The sequence below is a fragment of the Amphibalanus amphitrite genome, unplaced genomic scaffold, assembly GCF_019059575.1.
Source record: "Amphibalanus amphitrite isolate SeventyFive unplaced genomic scaffold, NRLGWU_Aamphi_draft 000006F_arrow, whole genome shotgun sequence".
In the NCBI taxonomy this organism is placed as follows: Eukaryota; Metazoa; Arthropoda; class Thecostraca; order Balanomorpha; family Balanidae; genus Amphibalanus; species Amphibalanus amphitrite.
This window is the reverse complement of record NW_024881502.1, coordinates 514,614-530,727: the sequence shown is the minus strand read 5'-3', so window position 1 is coordinate 530,727 and position 16,114 is coordinate 514,614. Positions and strand designations below refer to the sequence as shown.

Below are 16,114 nucleotides of genomic sequence, written 5' to 3'. Positions count from 1 at the left end.
GAGGTGCCGCTGGTGATGAAGTTTAGTGAAACCCGATTTTACATAGTTTGCAAAAATACTTATGAATTGTAAAGTTCAAACACTTGTAATCGCAAGTTTTTAGTGAAACAGGCCTCTGGAATGTTTGGACAAGCTTAGGAAGCCCATGGAAACGCACGGATACTACATATGCGCTGGATACGCCGATTTGCCATTGCGGCCTGACATAGTTTCGGAAAAGAGGTCACAGGGCACAGGCCATTAGTGTAAGGGTCATGAAATTTTATGGAACTATGTGAAATTGAGTAAATCGAGAGGGCTATGGAAGTTCAATCGGCTGTTTTTTTACGAGAGCTGTTGGTGATAAACCAGGGAGGGTCATTGACCTTCACTGGCTCAGCAGCCGGCACTTTTGATTGTAGCTGTACACCAATCTCTATAACATGGGTTTGGGAGTTAATGTGACCATGAGTAGTATCATCCCGCCTGACTTCTGCGGTTTTCTGCGAGGCCCTGCTCTACGCGCGTGTGAAAGAAATGCTTCCCTTCCTAATGTTAACATTTCCGAGCCAGTTTGCAGTACCTACTTACACCCTACACATATGCATACTGCACGCATGCTAAAATATCGCCGATGTATTTTCAACAAACATTTATCTTCGGACACATAAGGGTATATACTGATAATGTAACAACTCAATGTTTGACGAACCATTCCTCCTGTCTGTGAGCAGAGGTGGCGGCCAACAGTCAACAATGTGGAGGGCCGCCGGTGCGCCCGGCCGGAGCCGCGGGGCCTCAACAGGGCGCCCCAAACACTCCACAGGCGCGGCAATTTCACACCGGATCAGCACACGAGGGATCTGTTTGGCTCAAACTCAACTAAACGTGGTGCTGCCTTATGTGAAACACTTGTTTTTGTCGGTACGACTGATACGTGCTGTGGAACGCTACCGCTAGCGCTCCGTACGGGATTGTTTCAGTGATTTTATCAGAATGTATTCCTTTGAACTGTATGTGCGAATTCACGATATCTCCCAGCTGCCGCACTGAACGATCCATCTTTGTGAAGCCACCTATCTAATATGCATGAGACAATGCAGTACAAGAACTACCGACAACAAGTTCATTCACAGAACGGTTGTTTGCCGACCACGCATCGCTCCCAGTATCCGCAGCTCACACTCACCACAGCTTCCACTTTCACTCGCCCACAGCTCACAGTTTAGCGCACTGACAACAAACGACATCAGTCACTCGCAGCTGACAGTGTCACATCCCGGCCAGTCACGCAACACCACCAGCCGGCGTGAGCGGGGTTCCGGTTTCGTACTCTATTGGTTGACGGTCGGGAGCGCTGGACGCCCTGGTCCACTCCGAGGTACTCCGCTGCACGCGCTGAACCTCATGGGCGACCTCCGAAACACCTCGGACCCTCCGGGACCGGGCGGAGTGTCGCACCCCCTCCGGGAGCGGGCGGAGAGTTTCGCACCCCCTCCGGGACCGGGCGGAGAGTGTCGCACTCAACCAAGACTATTCGAGCGGCTCACACCGTTTGAAACACCTCACTTTTTTCCAGAGACTGTTCGAAGCGCACCATACTCCGTCGTGTATCGTTCGAAGCACATCTCTTTCCCTCTGGGCGGTATGGGTGACGCCTCCGGCCTAGGCGGTCCTTTGAAGTTCGACACCCACCGGTCACCACTCAGTGCCTGTCGGATCCCTGGATCCCCGCGGTTTGTAGCTCGGGCACAGACGCACCCGGCACGGCCCGGCACCGGCACACTCACAGTCTCAGCGCCGCCAGCAGCGCCGAAAGACTAGCGGCCGCGGCGCCCTGTCACCGGGCCCCGCCGCGCCGCCACGGTCCGCGCGCGCCGCTGGCGCCACCTGTCGGTGACCGAGGGCGGCGGCGACCCCTCACGTGACGTCCACGCCGCGCGCCGGCCGCGGTTGTGTGACCAGGGCGTCGGTGATGGCGCCCAGTAAGCTGAGGCCGACGCAGAGCAGCCACAGGTGACCCGGGTGGCCGGCCGGGTGGCCGGCGCTCACCCCGTCCTGCATTGCCGCGTGGTGCTCGCCTGGAAACGACCCGGTGGCGTCAGCTGTAAGGTAGGGCCAATAGGATTTTTCGAGCTTTATGCATGCTGAGTGGGCAGTATGCATACCGCCCAACAGTCTGGGCAGTGTGCATATTGCTCGGCCACGCTCCTCTTCACGGTCAATATGTTACCTCGGGCATACATTAACCCGCCCCGTGCTGGAGGGGGGGGGGGGGGAAGAGGGTCGTTCCCCCCTCAGGTTTTTCACAACTACCTTAACCCGCGCCCCACTGGGGGGGGGGGGCTATTTATAGCCCCCCTCCCGTTTTTCTGCAATAACTTCCAAACCGCTTGACGTATCGACGCCAAACTTTCAGTACCTTCGCCTGCATCAATTTGACACATTGTGTCAAAATTTGAACTTCGTAGCTACCATAGGTCGGCCGGAAATGACGTCAGAGTGACGTCATGTTCGGCCGATTTCGACGCAAAACATTGAACCACGGCAATCGTTCCCAAGGGCTCAGTTTTTAAGCTAGATCCAATTTCTTTGCATGAGAGGACTCAGAATAGACTGCGCTATCAAACTGCTATCTCGGATTTTCAACATTTTGAAAATTTTGAAAATTTCATATAATGAAATTCAAAATTTACATTTTTACATTTTTTTCAAAAAGTTGTTGACTTTTCGAAAAAATCGGAATATATGTGATAGAACGCGTTATTATGACTAACTCTAGCAAGTTTTAGCTAAATATCTTCAAAAATAGCCAAGTTATACGCATTATTGCAAAAAATTCACAATTATTAATTTTTCAAATCAATTTTCCAGCACGTATTTGACATCGTACGCCAATATAAATAGCACCATCGTGTTCCTGAGCTCAAACTGCATCCAATAGACACCTTTTTTGTTGAAAAATTTTAACTTCAAAATTTGACCTTTTTTGACCTGAAAGTGACCTGACCCTAAGCTAAATTCGACTCAAAATGACCTCGAATGACACAGACGACATCAAATCCGAAATCTTTGGCCTAAATGGACCATAAAACATGTGTCACGTGACCGAGGCATGATATAATATTTTCGTGACCTGTGATGACCTGACCTTGACCTGAAAATCAAAGTACAAGTTTGGTACCCTCAGGGTATCTAGAACATCTGTTCACGAGTGTGTGAACCAAAAATGAGCCTGATCGGACTTGTAAGACGGCGGCCAGAGCCCAAAACGTGAACAAGCCAAAATGCTAATAATTTTTACTTTGACCTGACCTGTGACGTCATCGGTGACCTCGAGGTCAATGAAATTAGGTTTCGCTCGACAGTTTTTCCGGGGCTATCAGACGCCGTTTGAATTTTGACGATCGGCCCAGTAGTTTCGGAGTTAGGAGGGGGGGCTATGAATAGCCCCCCCCCCCCCCCCAGTAGGGCGTGTTATACGCAGACGCCAGTGGGGCGCGGGTTAAAAACAGCTGGGCGCAGCGCCACCGCTTTTGGTACAGCTGTTTATGCCTCTTTTCCGCACATTTTGCGAAAATTTCAGACCCAGCTCTTTCAAGGTAAAGTCACCAAGTCACGTTAAGTGACCTTACCCCAGAAAAGTTTCAATGCTCGCTGTAGCTACACCGACGGTACGATCGCTTTGAAATTTTTAGCGATTGATATGAGTAACAGTATGTATAAAATATTTGTTTCATAATTTTGATATCCGTGACCAAAGGTCAGATCAATTTTGTGACCCTCCATTATAAGTCAATTGGAGAAAATTGAAATGCGCCTATTTTGGACGGATGTCGTTCTTAATACTCCAAACATCGGCGCCCCTCGCCCGGCAGCCCCCCCCCTCGCCCGGCGAGGGGGGTTGATGCAACCTCCCTAAGTTTTTTTTTTCGCAAATAACGTACAAACGATCTGAACGAAAGACGAAAGGATCTGAAGGAAAAAAGAAAAAATATGACATACCCTCTGGGGCAACCTTTTCGCACCTATCCTGAAAATTTGAAGTCCCAGTCTTTTCAGGTCAGGTCACCAGGTCACAAAAACCGGTACAAGGTGAGGGGAAAGTTGGACTAGTTAAGCGGCAACTGGATTCCAGAGTTCACAAATTGATGGTAACAAAGTATATCATTCAATGCGCACGGACGTCCTCAGTTCACTGGTGCTTTTATTTTTGCTCTATCTTTACTAGGTAAAAAGTTATAAGCGAAAGCTTTTGACATGTTTTAGCAAAATTTTTGCACTCATGACCCCCAAAACCCCCCTAAATATTGACTTAGTCACCAAATTTTCACAGGGGCGAGATCTCCTATGGACCCACCTACCCTGTAAATTTAGCGTTTCTAAGTGCCATAGGAGCCAATCGCCGGGGGGGGGGGGTCGTAACCAGCCCCCCCCGCCGTCCGTGTTATGGAAAAGGCCCTCGCCTGGCGAGGGTTAATTGGTAAACATGACACACTGAATCAGAACAATGCACCCTCACCTCCCTGTGTGCCCCTGAGGACATCTCAGGTCATGAAAGGTCCCAGCAGTTTTTTTTTACTGTAACTTTTGATGGGGACGTGCTAAAGCGGTGAAAATATCTCAGCTGTGTTCAACTCGACGATACACATCGACTGATATGCAGCATGACCTTTTCTGGTCAGTTCATGACCTTGGCCTAAGGCCAAATTTTCAAAATGACCTTTCAATGTCAAATTATAAATCATTCGAAATAAATCATTATAAACCCCCAGCACACCACGGAAAACTCAGACCTGGTACCGTGCACGCACGGAGCGGGTACCGTGGATCGACAAGACCCTGGGACAAGACAAGATCCAGGTTCCGTGGACCGGACAGGACCGGTTACATGGGTTCCGTGGACCGCGGCGGGGCCGGTTACATAGGTTCCGTGGACCGCGGCGGGGCCGGTTACAGGGGTTCCGTGGACCGGACAGGGCCGGTTACAGGGGTTCCGTGGACCGCGGCGGGTGGACCGACAGGACCGGGCGGGGTCAGCTATATGCGGACCGTGCTTCACAGCGTTCCTGCAGGAGGTCGCTCGGCTCAGAAATCGTTTAATGTCCCAAATGCATGCCGCAGCCGTCATCATCGGCTGAAACCAGGCGCTGGCTCAATGAGCCGGCCACAAGTTGCACTGAATGTTGATCGATGCAAATCACTCTCTTTCATGGAGCGGAACAAAATGCCGATAATTTCGCCCTGTCAAATGATCAGCCGTCGGACACCCATCAAACTTCGAGCAATCATACCGATGTCGTTGATATGTCTAGGTTCAGCACCGCAATGTGCTGCTGGAAGGCATCTTGCGGGCTAACTTCCATGAGGAAAGTCTCTGAAACACTAATTTCTCAAGATTTGTAACTATTTTAGCTAAGAAAAAATGTATAATTGAGGGTGTATCATATGTGCCTATAAGTACACGTCTCACACGATCCTAGCAAATGTCTCTTTACAATAAAATAGGTATAGAACAAAACATAATCTAACCTGACCTAACCTTGCCAGCAACCTACAGCCTTCAACGTACAGCCTACACCCTACGGCCTACAGCCTACAACCTACAAAATATGCCGTGGTACATGAGCGGCACATTACATATGAACTGTGGCACATAGGTATGGAAGTCTCCATATATTTCATGACGTCATAAATTGAACGATTTTCATTACATCGTAGACGGCTTGCTATGCGGTTTTGGGGATAGCTATGGACTGATCGTCCAGATGGTGTGGGCGTGCTTCAGAATGCTTACCGACTATTGGCAAAAATAATATTATTCACGAGTCACAACGTTGATCCCTCGTCCGGCGAGGGGGTTGATGCAACCCCCCCCCCCCTAAGGTCTTTCGCAGATAACGTAAAAACGGCGGCGCGTAGCGCCGTCAAATTTGGCATACCCTCTGAGGAAGCCTTTTGGCGCCTTTGCTGAAATTTTCAGGTCTCAGACTTTTCAGGTCAGGTCACCAGCTCACAAAAATCGGTACAAGGTCAGGGGCAAAATTGGACAAGTTTATCGGCAACGGAATGCCAAAGTTTTTTCGGCGATAGCGTGAGTGCAATGGCACGTAGCGCTTCCAAAGTTCAGACACGAGTTAGAGCATTTAACATGTGTCACATGACCCAGGAGTTTTGAGATCCAGTAACTTCAGGTCAGGTCACAAGGTTACAAAAACCAGTACATTGTCAAAATGGCACTAAAAATGCACTCTTTTGTTCATTGAAATTAGAGTTCTTCATCGATTTGGGTTAAATCGTCCCTGGTGGAGCTAGCGCGTCGCGAAAAAAAAAAACGAGCGTGTTCGCCGATACGAGACGAAGAGATTGATACCCGATTTTAAGGTCCTAGGTCAATCGGTGGCCTCTGACGTCAGGTCAAGTGCCCAAAGGTGCGGTTTCGTTTTTGGTGAATAACTTAGCAAAAAAAAAAAAAAAACGGGCGCAGAGCCGCGATTTTGGCAGCATCGTATTCGCCTTGCTCAGGCGCGTCGAATGATATCCTTTCTGATTGGGTGAGGTCAACTTAGGGTGTTGAGTGTTGACCTCGGTTCATGGTCAGGTCAGCGCCCCCAGGTCACGAAATTGGCCGAAGGAGGTAATGCCGCTTATCATTCGATTCGGCAGGTCTTTCTGAGTCCATTGGTGGCTTTTTCGATTCGTTAGTTCAATTTGATCGGGAGTTATTGACGAAAAACTGATATGACTGAATGACGTCATAAATGACGTCACACAAGGTCAACATTGCAAAACTGACGCATCAAACCTTGCAAGGAGTCCATGAAATCACGATTCTGTGCCTTGAGATAGTTAGAGATTGTTCCCGGCGCCAGAATAGCAGTTTTCATTTTTCCCCATTGACTATACCTAATGGTGAGGTCACGAAAATGACCTGACCTCATATGACCTTTAGGAAAAATCCGAGATATACAAGTTGTGAGACTCGTAATGGATACTAGATCCTGCAAGTTCCATTTCCCTGTGAAAGCTCCTCTGGCAGTGGGTGCGTTGCGAAGTTGCGATATCTGAAGATCGTGCAGAGGTTCACCTATGACGTCATAGGTCAGTGACCTGACCTGACCCGGAAATGCGGTTGGTGTCAAAAGATCAGGCTTGAATCAAAGGTCAGGTATGCGAAGTTCCAGCTCTCTATCGCCAGCGTGTTCGGAGCTATCGCGAAAAAAAAACTATGGGGGGCGGCGCCCGCCTCCCTCGGCCGGCGAGGGTTTAAATCGGGTACTAATCATTGCGTCTTGTATCGGCGCACACGCTCGGCGAAACGGTAAGGGGGTCGTACCCCCCCCCCCCCCTCGGCAGGCGCGTACGTAGAAAACCAATAGGTTCGGCGAGGGAAGAGATGATGAAAATAAATTATGTCCAAAGCAGCACGGTGCAGTAGGTTTCAATTGCGGTCTAGACGCTACCGAAGTAGCATGGCCATGGAAGGAAATGCTAAATGTATGCTTTTGGGATACACTTATGTAACACTTTAAATAAACACTTTTATAAACACCATTATAAACACTATAACAAACACTTCCATAGATCCTGGTTTGTCGCTTGAAAAAGGGTGTTTGGCTAATGTGAAGGGAAAGGCGAGTGTCTGACATACTGTTTGTGCCACATCCAGTGATGTAATTGATGTGTTCTTGGTATTATTTCTTTCTATCGTATATATATTCTTTGGGCACTAATTAAGATGATAGAAACCCTGCCGGTGTTCTAACATTTCAACATTTCAACTCGACCAAAGTCGTGACGCGAGTGCGAATGCGGCTGTGCAGTGATGAAAAATAGTGTCACGAACTGCTGTTTTTGCCAGAGTTGTTCGAGCAAAAAGCAATCCAAAGAAATGCAGACGCAGAATGCGACAGCATTCTGACACATCACCGCCCTTTCGGCTCTGTTGTGGTAGTTTCATTTACTTTGTGCTGCCGGAGAACAGAAAGGAAAATACGTTACAGGCTTTCAGAAATTAAATAAAAAATAATCCCTCGAAAAACTCATCTGCCAGGTTTTAGTCGATTTTGTGGGCTAAATCGGTCGTGTTGGTAGATAGTGGCCGCGGAAACTTTGTTGTTTCTCCGTTCAATTTTTGTCGTTAAGTCAAAGTTCCGTATTTTAACGTTTTCTTATTTGTTTCCAGACTCATATGCTGCCGCTTATGTTATATTTATTATGCAAACTATGCACACACTAAACTTTTTCAACAGCCTTTCGAATCACATGCAAAGCAAGTCTGTATGAGGTCTAACTCGGTCAATGAGTCGTTTTTAAATGTGCAGTTTTTTCGTGAACAACCCTGTATAACACGTATCGCTCTCATCAGGTTAGGGAGTTTTTGTATTAGCAGACTTTAGCTGATAATTTCCTCAACGAAACGGCGGACTTGCCGACACACCGCCTTTGATGGGTGTTTGAGCTCTGAGACTGCCTCTTGTCGGTACGGGGCCCAGGAGACCAATAACGAGCGTCGTTGAGTCGCCCTCGGGGCTGTTTTCAACTGGATGCCATCACGGCCCAGCCAGAAATGGGCGGCAGCAGGCTGCAGGGTCTGAGAATTATTCGTAGCAAAGTGGAGAGGCAGGATACTGCAAACACACATACAACGACGCAAACCATGGCGCATCTCAGAACAAAAAGCGTGAGGTAAAAATATGCAAACATATTCGACTAGCTCTGCAGTATGTACTTCAAAAGAAATCTACACCGTTTTCACTTCGGTCAATAATTAAGTGGTATACTGTGAGCAAATTTCAAGGGAATATAAAGATTGGCGGGTTTTGAAGGGCTGATGCCAGAAGCCACAGCCAAATGCTGACAGTGACTGCAGAGTGATACCATGGATGATATAACACTATTATTATCTCATCCATGGTGATACCGTTCCATCTTTTATTTGTTTGTTTGTTTGTTTGTTGGTGGTTAGGGGCGCGCCGACTGCGAGGTCATTTTGCGCCCATAACCATTCCATATTTCAACGACTCCCTTTAGCTACTGGTGGAAATGCGCCGACACCTACACCATTTGGTAGTTCTGGCACATGGTGCTACCCCAAGTGCAGCAGCCGCTATCATCGGCCTCAAACGGGAACAGGGGGCGGGGACATCAGCTCGCGCACCACCCTTCACGACCGGTCATGTCTCCCCACGTCAACCCCGTGGACTTCCCTGTGAGGCCACGTGAGTGACATGGGGGGGTCCAGCAGCCCAAAGAACTTCAACACTCCCGACGAGAGCAGTGGGGGGGGGGCCTCCACTGCTTGCTTTGGCTTATGGTCGCATCTTTGCACGCACGTGCTCGAAAACAGGGGAAAATCCTGGTCCGGGCTGAATCGTGCATTGCCCGAAAAACTCGTCATCTGTAAAATGCGCTGTAAGTTCTTGCGAACACAAATGATTTGATCTCAAAATACATGAATATTTTTTTTTTTAATCTACCCCATTTGCTCACACCATGATCGTCATGCTGAGCTCAATTGTTTGCTCCTAATTCGGAAAGTAAATGAGTCAGTTTTTGTGAACATCCCCGTACCTATTTACATTTTAAGGACACAAATCCACCCGGCATGACACTGTCCCTTCATTTACCATCCTCAGGACAGGCAAACCTATTTGCTCCACACCGCAAACCCTTGTTCTGGGCTAGACAGTCACCTTTATCTGATAGGTACGGGTAGCTCCACAATATGTAGGAGCGGGCCTATGGCCGGGTGCGGTGACCGCTGGCGGGGCTGGATCGCCTGTCTACGTGATGGGCTCAGCCCCGGCGGAGTACCGGGATGCCCGCCCAGACAAATGTCTCCCCTTATTCCTATCATCGTTCCCACTCTGGAAAGGTCTCGTCAGACCAAAAGGGCCTAATCCTACAAAACAAACGAAATCCGACATGAGTTCAGTGACAATGAAAGGGCAATGAAGGTCATATAGTGAAAGAGTCATAGCGGTGAGCTGTGAGCTATGAGTAGCAAAGCTGTGAGTAGCTGTGCAGACTAACTGTAGGTACCTGGGTATGTTTACATGCCTACAATGGAATGTAGTTGAAAGTTACATACCTAAGACAGTCGTCAAAACGATGCTTTGGCTTACGGTAGAGCACATTTGGACTTAATGGGGCGCGTGCATAATGCTGGGATAGTTGATAGCGCCGCGCAATGCCCTGCACGCCGCGCCGGTGCCTTGTCTCACCGTTGAGCACGTGCAGCAGGACGGTGGCGTGCGGCAGGTTGCTGGGCTGGCACGTGTAGTTGCCGGAGTCGGCGCGCCGCACGCGGCTGATCACCAGCGTGCTGACAGTGGTGTCGGCGCCGGTGCGCTCGACGGCGGTCCGGTGGCGGCCGCCGGCCGGCGACATCACCAGACGCCCGTCGTGGTGCCAGAACACGAACGCCGGCTGCTCGATGCTGCGCGAGATCACGCACTGGATGGTTACCGTGCTGCCGGCGTTCACGTGCAGATCGCGCTCGCCGCCGACGATCGCCACGCGTGGCACTGAAACACCCGACGCACCGGTCACAGGGCGCACTGCAGGCCAGGTTAGCGGTCACATTAGTGGAGGGGTCAGGGGTCACAGCGGTGGGGTCATAGGTCACAGCGGTCGGGTCACAGATCACAGCGGGCGGACAGAGAAGCTGACACCAGCGAATCCCCCGGAACGTTTAGCCCCTGTCGTGATACCTGGAGGCCACTGTGTACCTGGGGCGCGGAGCGACTCGGTATACGGGCGGACGGCGCACGATGGAAGCCACTCCCTCCAACGGTGGCTGCTCAACGTGTCAGCACACTGACTACGTGATCGAGACGAGGTGGTAGAGCCCAGGAGCTATTATCAGACGGAAGGAGCTGGACCAGCCGACTGACGAGGGTCCGTGGAGACGAGGCCGCCCGCTAATCCGATCCATTATCCGGCCGCCGCTGCTGAATATGTACAGTTCAGCCCACTTTGCCAGTTCGGCGAACGGAGGCTGTGTCGAGAACCAGTGCGGCTGAGAGCCAACTTTGGCGCCGGACGCGCTTCCTGAAGGGCCAATTAGTGGACTAGTAGATGTCATCTGTGACACTGTTCCTGCAAATCATGCCGCTTCACCCTTACGGGGAACATACGCTTATAGAGACGCGCGAGTGGAAACTTCCAAGTCCGCACACGGATGGAGGCATAATTAAATTAGTAACGGTAGGCTAAGTTCCAAAGTGATGATGCACCGTTATTCCCATGTGCCCGGGAGTTATTCGGGTTGAAAGTGAGTGCTAACTGCGGTATGGCTGTTCAGACAACGCACCAATCATAGTTACACCCCATTTCGCTAAATAACATATATTTAGGCTGTGAAATGTAAGCCATGATACGGAATTCTCTGTTTCTTTTTTTTAAGAAATTCAGCTATTTATGATAAGGTATGTCGCAGCCGGTGTCTGAATTTCTTTCTCCAAACACCGTGAGTTGTTCAGTGGTATCTTTTTACGTTTCGGCAGTCCGTCTTCTCAGTCCACTTTACCTTTCGATGGCCGCTGACATTGAATGATTGACGGGCGTGTCGGCTCCGTGGAGGCCTCTCTTCTGTAAAGTGGCCGGAAGCAGTGGCTGCCCGCCATATCCCCCCACCCCCACCCTCTCCCTCCAACGTGACAGACGCCTATACCTCGCCGGAGGGGCCCGACAACAGCACCTTGCGGAGCCCCGGGGAGGAACAGATACCTCGCCGGAGGGCCCGACAACAGCACCTTACGGAGCCCCGGGGAGGCGCCGCTACCTACCTCCTCGGAAGGCGCGACAACAGCAGCTTACGGAGCCCCGGGGAGGCGCCGCTACCTCCCCGGAGGGCCCCAACAGCAGCTTACGGAGCCCCGGAAAGGCACAGATACCTCGCCGGAGGGCCCGACAACAGCACCTTACGGAGCCCCGGGGAGGCGCCGCTACCTCATCGGAGGGCCCCAACAGCAGCTTACGGAGCCAGGGGAGGCGCCGCTACCTACCTCCCCGGAGGGCGCGACAACAGCAGCTTACTGAGCCCCGGGGAGGCGCCGCTACCTCATCGGAGGGCCCCAACAGCAGCTTACGGAGCCCCGGGGAGGCACAGATACCTCCTCAGAGGGGCCCGACAACAGCACCTTACGGAGCCTCGGGAAGGCATAGATATTAGATACCTCCCCGGAGGGCCCCAACAGCAGCTTACGGAGCCCCGGGGAGGCACAGACACCTACCTCCCCGGAGGGCGCGACAACAGCAGCTTACTGAGCCCCGGGGAGGCACAGATACCTCCCCGGAGGGCCCCAACAGCACCTTACGGAGCCCCGGGGAGGCACAGATACCTCCCCGGAGGGCCCCAACAGCAGCTTACGGAGCCCCGGGGAGGCACAGATACCTCCTGATCGGAGGACCCGACAACAGCTTACGGAGCCCCGGGGAGGCACAGCTATCTCCTCGGAGGGTCCGACAACAGCAGCTTACGGAGCCCAGGGGAGGCACAGATACCTCCCCGGAGGGCCCGACAACAGCAGCCAGCCTGCAGCCGGCTATGGGCTCTATCGCAGCCGACACAACGGCTGCTATTGCACCAGCGCAAATGGCACGCTAAAAGTAAATCTACCGAGCTCAAGTTTAGTGAGGTCAGCTATTTAGATAAGGGTTCAATGTAAGCTTGGCACTTGGTGCAGAAAATGTTCCAGTCGATCGTAAGTGATTATTTCCGAAGCGTTTAAGCGGCAATTACTTCCAACAACAAAGGTCATTTCACACAAAGCAATGACCGCTCTATTGCAGTTTGCATGTAGTTACATAAGCGCAGTGTTGCGAAACCTGGAAAAAACAACGCATTAGCGTCCCTAGAGCTGGCAGCGCTATTTTGACCCAGACCTTTGTTGACCGTGTTTGGCGAGCCAAAGTGAAGGACCGTGGATGGACGGTGGACGGTGGACGGTGGACGGTGGACGGTGGACGGTGGACGGTGGTCGGTGGACGGTGGACGGTGGACGGTGGACGGTGGACGGTGGGCGGTGGTCGGTGGACGGTGGACGGTGGACGGTGGACGGTGGACGGTGGACGGTGGACGGTGGACGATGGACAGCGGACGGCGGGCGCGGGGCACCGTGTGTCCACCGCTAAGTCGGCGTACCGCCGCTCGACCGCCCGTTAATTGGCGTTGTGTGTGTGTGTGTGTATGTCGGCCGGCAGGGGCGGCGCGTACTTCCACCATTAGCTGTATGTACCGGCGGCGCCGGCCCGGGGTGGCGACATCGCAGCTCGTCGGGGCGATCGTTAGCGAGGAAACTGGCGTTTGGCTCGCCACTGATCCGGGTAGACAGTTTGGTGCACCACTGATCCGGGTAGCCAGTTTGGCGCGCCACAGAGCGATAGCCAGTTTGGTGCGCCACTGAATTGGTGACCAGTTTGGTGCGCCAATTAACTGGTGACCAACCACCACCGGACGCCACTATTTGACGAAAGGAGGAAGTAAGGTGCACGAGTCACGACACCATTGCCTTCTGTCCCTGGGTCAAGAACACGTCACCATTTCATTCTCTCCCTGGGTCCAGAGCATGTCACCATTTCTTTCTTTCCTTCTGCTTCGACTCTCTGAAGATCCTCACATCGTTCCACCTGCCTGCGGCCTGCGGGCTGAGCAAAATGCTGACAAAATGAATTATTATGTATTTCAGACCCCATGAGACCGTTTTTCGGCGATAATTTCTTCAGTTTTTGTCTAATTGGCTTGAAATTTTGACATTAGACATTTCAGTTCAAGCGCCAATTTTCATCAATATGGTCTCTTAACAAAATATCAATATTTAGAGCACTTGTCATAGGCTCGTAATGCTAATAAGATTTTGCACCCGGATAGAGGCTCGTTCGCTACCGCAGCGGATTGGATGGGAGCGCTGGCCAATCACGTTGCGCCGGGCCCAACTAAACTCCGCCCACTGGCCGTGACCGCGCTGGGCTTATGCCGGCTCAGTCGGCGGCAGCACCGCGGGGAGGTCGCACGGGAGCCGCGCACTGGAAACATACATGGAATCGACAGGAAGTGTCTGAGCGAAAGCTTGCTCTTCATTTGGGGGAGTTGGTAACCGCTTCTCTCTTTTTGGTATATCAACACCGATCCAGCTCAGAATATGAAGAATAATCATAATGAGGATAGGTATCAACATTCAACCTCTCCAGAACCAACCTTAAATAGAGAGCTGAGTCATGCTCATGCACTATCTGAATATCTGAATGAATGCACATTCTGGCGCTTATGTCATGGTCAGGTCGTGCCACTGTTCTGTCACCTACTTATGACATGCGAAGCCTCTGCACTACTCGAAAATATCGATATGGTTGTCTGCGTCAATCGCTGTTTCTGAAGACGCTGTTATACCTATGCAGAAAACAACAGAGTAGGATGATGAGTCGCGAGCACTTCCGATTGCCTAAGACATCGCTCCACGAGCTGTGTTCGTAATTCGGGAAGCGTTGAGAAGGGAGCAGAAATGTGATGTGCGATTGGTGGCGCATGGTAGAAATGTGACATCAGAATAAGGGAAACAAGCGCATAGACTATAATAAAGAAATCGCGTCTTTTTGTGAAACTAAAGTAACTTTTCAATTCCTCCAATAATGAGGCAGTAGGCTACTTACTTACAGGTATTTTAATTATTTGCAGTTCAACACGAAAGCTTGGGGTCAAGTCAGTCCGGTGACCTCAATCTAGCCCTCGCCCTGGCAGGGGGGGGGGGTCGATGCGACCCCCCCCCCTAAGGTTTTTCGAAGATAGCGTAAAAACGGCGGCGCGCAGCGCCGCCAAATTTGGCACAGCCTATGGGGCAACCTTTTTACATATGACCTGAAAATTTCAGGTCCGGGTGACCTTGGGTCAGGTCACCAGGTCAGAAAAACCGGTACAAGGTCATGGTCAAATTTCAATTTTCTTCTTGCACCTGTCCAACTCACAGTTTTGCACTGATTTCCTTCAAACTTTCAGGATGTGCTAAGTTCACCGAGTTGTATAACATATAGTTCGGGTTTTTTGAGGTCACTGACCTGAGGTCAGTTAGAGGTCATTACGTCGTAATGTTAAGCCTATGAGAAAATACTAAATTCGGAAAATACTGGAGATATCCGCTTCGTTTTATCACTTTTGTGCTTTGAAACCACAGTACTTAACAGCAGGTCACTTGGTGTTTCTTTGTTTGGTGTACTTATCCATGGGTCAGGTCAAATGAGGTCAACTGAGGTCAAATGACGTTTTTGCCAATAACTTGGCACATAATGACGCTAGAGCTTCAAAAATGGTATCATTGTGTTCCTGGTGATCAGCCGAATCGAATGATATGTGATATGATACAATTTGGTCAACTTTAACTTAATTTATTAATTTAAGTTTACTTAAAATTTAAGAAAAACTTTAAGTACACTTAAGCAAGCTAAAAAGTATATCATTCGACGCGCCTTGACGTGCTGAGTTCACTGGTGCTTTTCTTTTTGCTCTATCTTAATTAGATCAAAAGTTATAAGCGAAAAACTTTTGACCTGTTTTTAGCGAAATTTTTACATTTATACCCCCCAAAACCCCCCTAAATATTGACCTAGAGCAACCAAATTTGCACAGGGGCGAGAACTCCAGGGGGCCCACCTACCTACCAAATTTGGTGTTTCTAGGTGCCATAGGAGCCAATCGCGAGGGGGGGGGGTCGCATCGACCCCCCCCCCCCCTGCCAGGCCGTGTTATGAAAAATGCCCTGCCAGGGCGAGGGCTAGCCAATTACAAAATGGGTTAGTTCTGAAGGTGTTATGACTATGTTGCACCGCAATCACATGAATCCATCTCAAGCATACGCATACTCGTAAGCATAATATATTTCATATTGCAACCACACTTCTTAAATGCTACGGTGTAACTGTTTATCATGTCTTGCATCAGTTCACAGTCAATTGACATTAACGGTTTTTAATGACGTTCAATCAAGCAAAAATGGAGTCACTAGCCCTGAACTTACTGAACTTGTAACTTACGTATATCTTAATTGATTGACATGGTGTAGGCTAATTTGCGATAAATGCAATAACGAAGGCTATATGCGCTAATTACGAGCGCTAGTTTCTGCTGTATCGTTATTAC

At 50.4% G+C, this 16,114-nt stretch overlaps 1 protein-coding gene across 1 annotated transcript in view; it reads right to left on the bottom strand.

The window, feature by feature from the left end:
* Positions 1 to 600: 600 nt before the first annotated feature.
* The window catches only part of LOC122377470 (lachesin-like), a 78,248-nt gene continuing 62,734 nt past the window's right edge, over positions 601 to 16,114 (bottom strand). Inside the window, exons 4-5 of the mRNA XM_043357527.1 lie at positions 10,206 to 10,508; positions 601 to 2,060 (exon numbers count right to left, since the gene is read on the bottom strand). Coding sequence (XP_043213462.1) covers positions 1,900 to 2,060; positions 10,206 to 10,508 — 464 coding nt within the window. The 3' untranslated portion in view covers positions 601 to 1,899. The remainder of the gene's footprint in view (positions 2,061 to 10,205; positions 10,509 to 16,114) is intronic.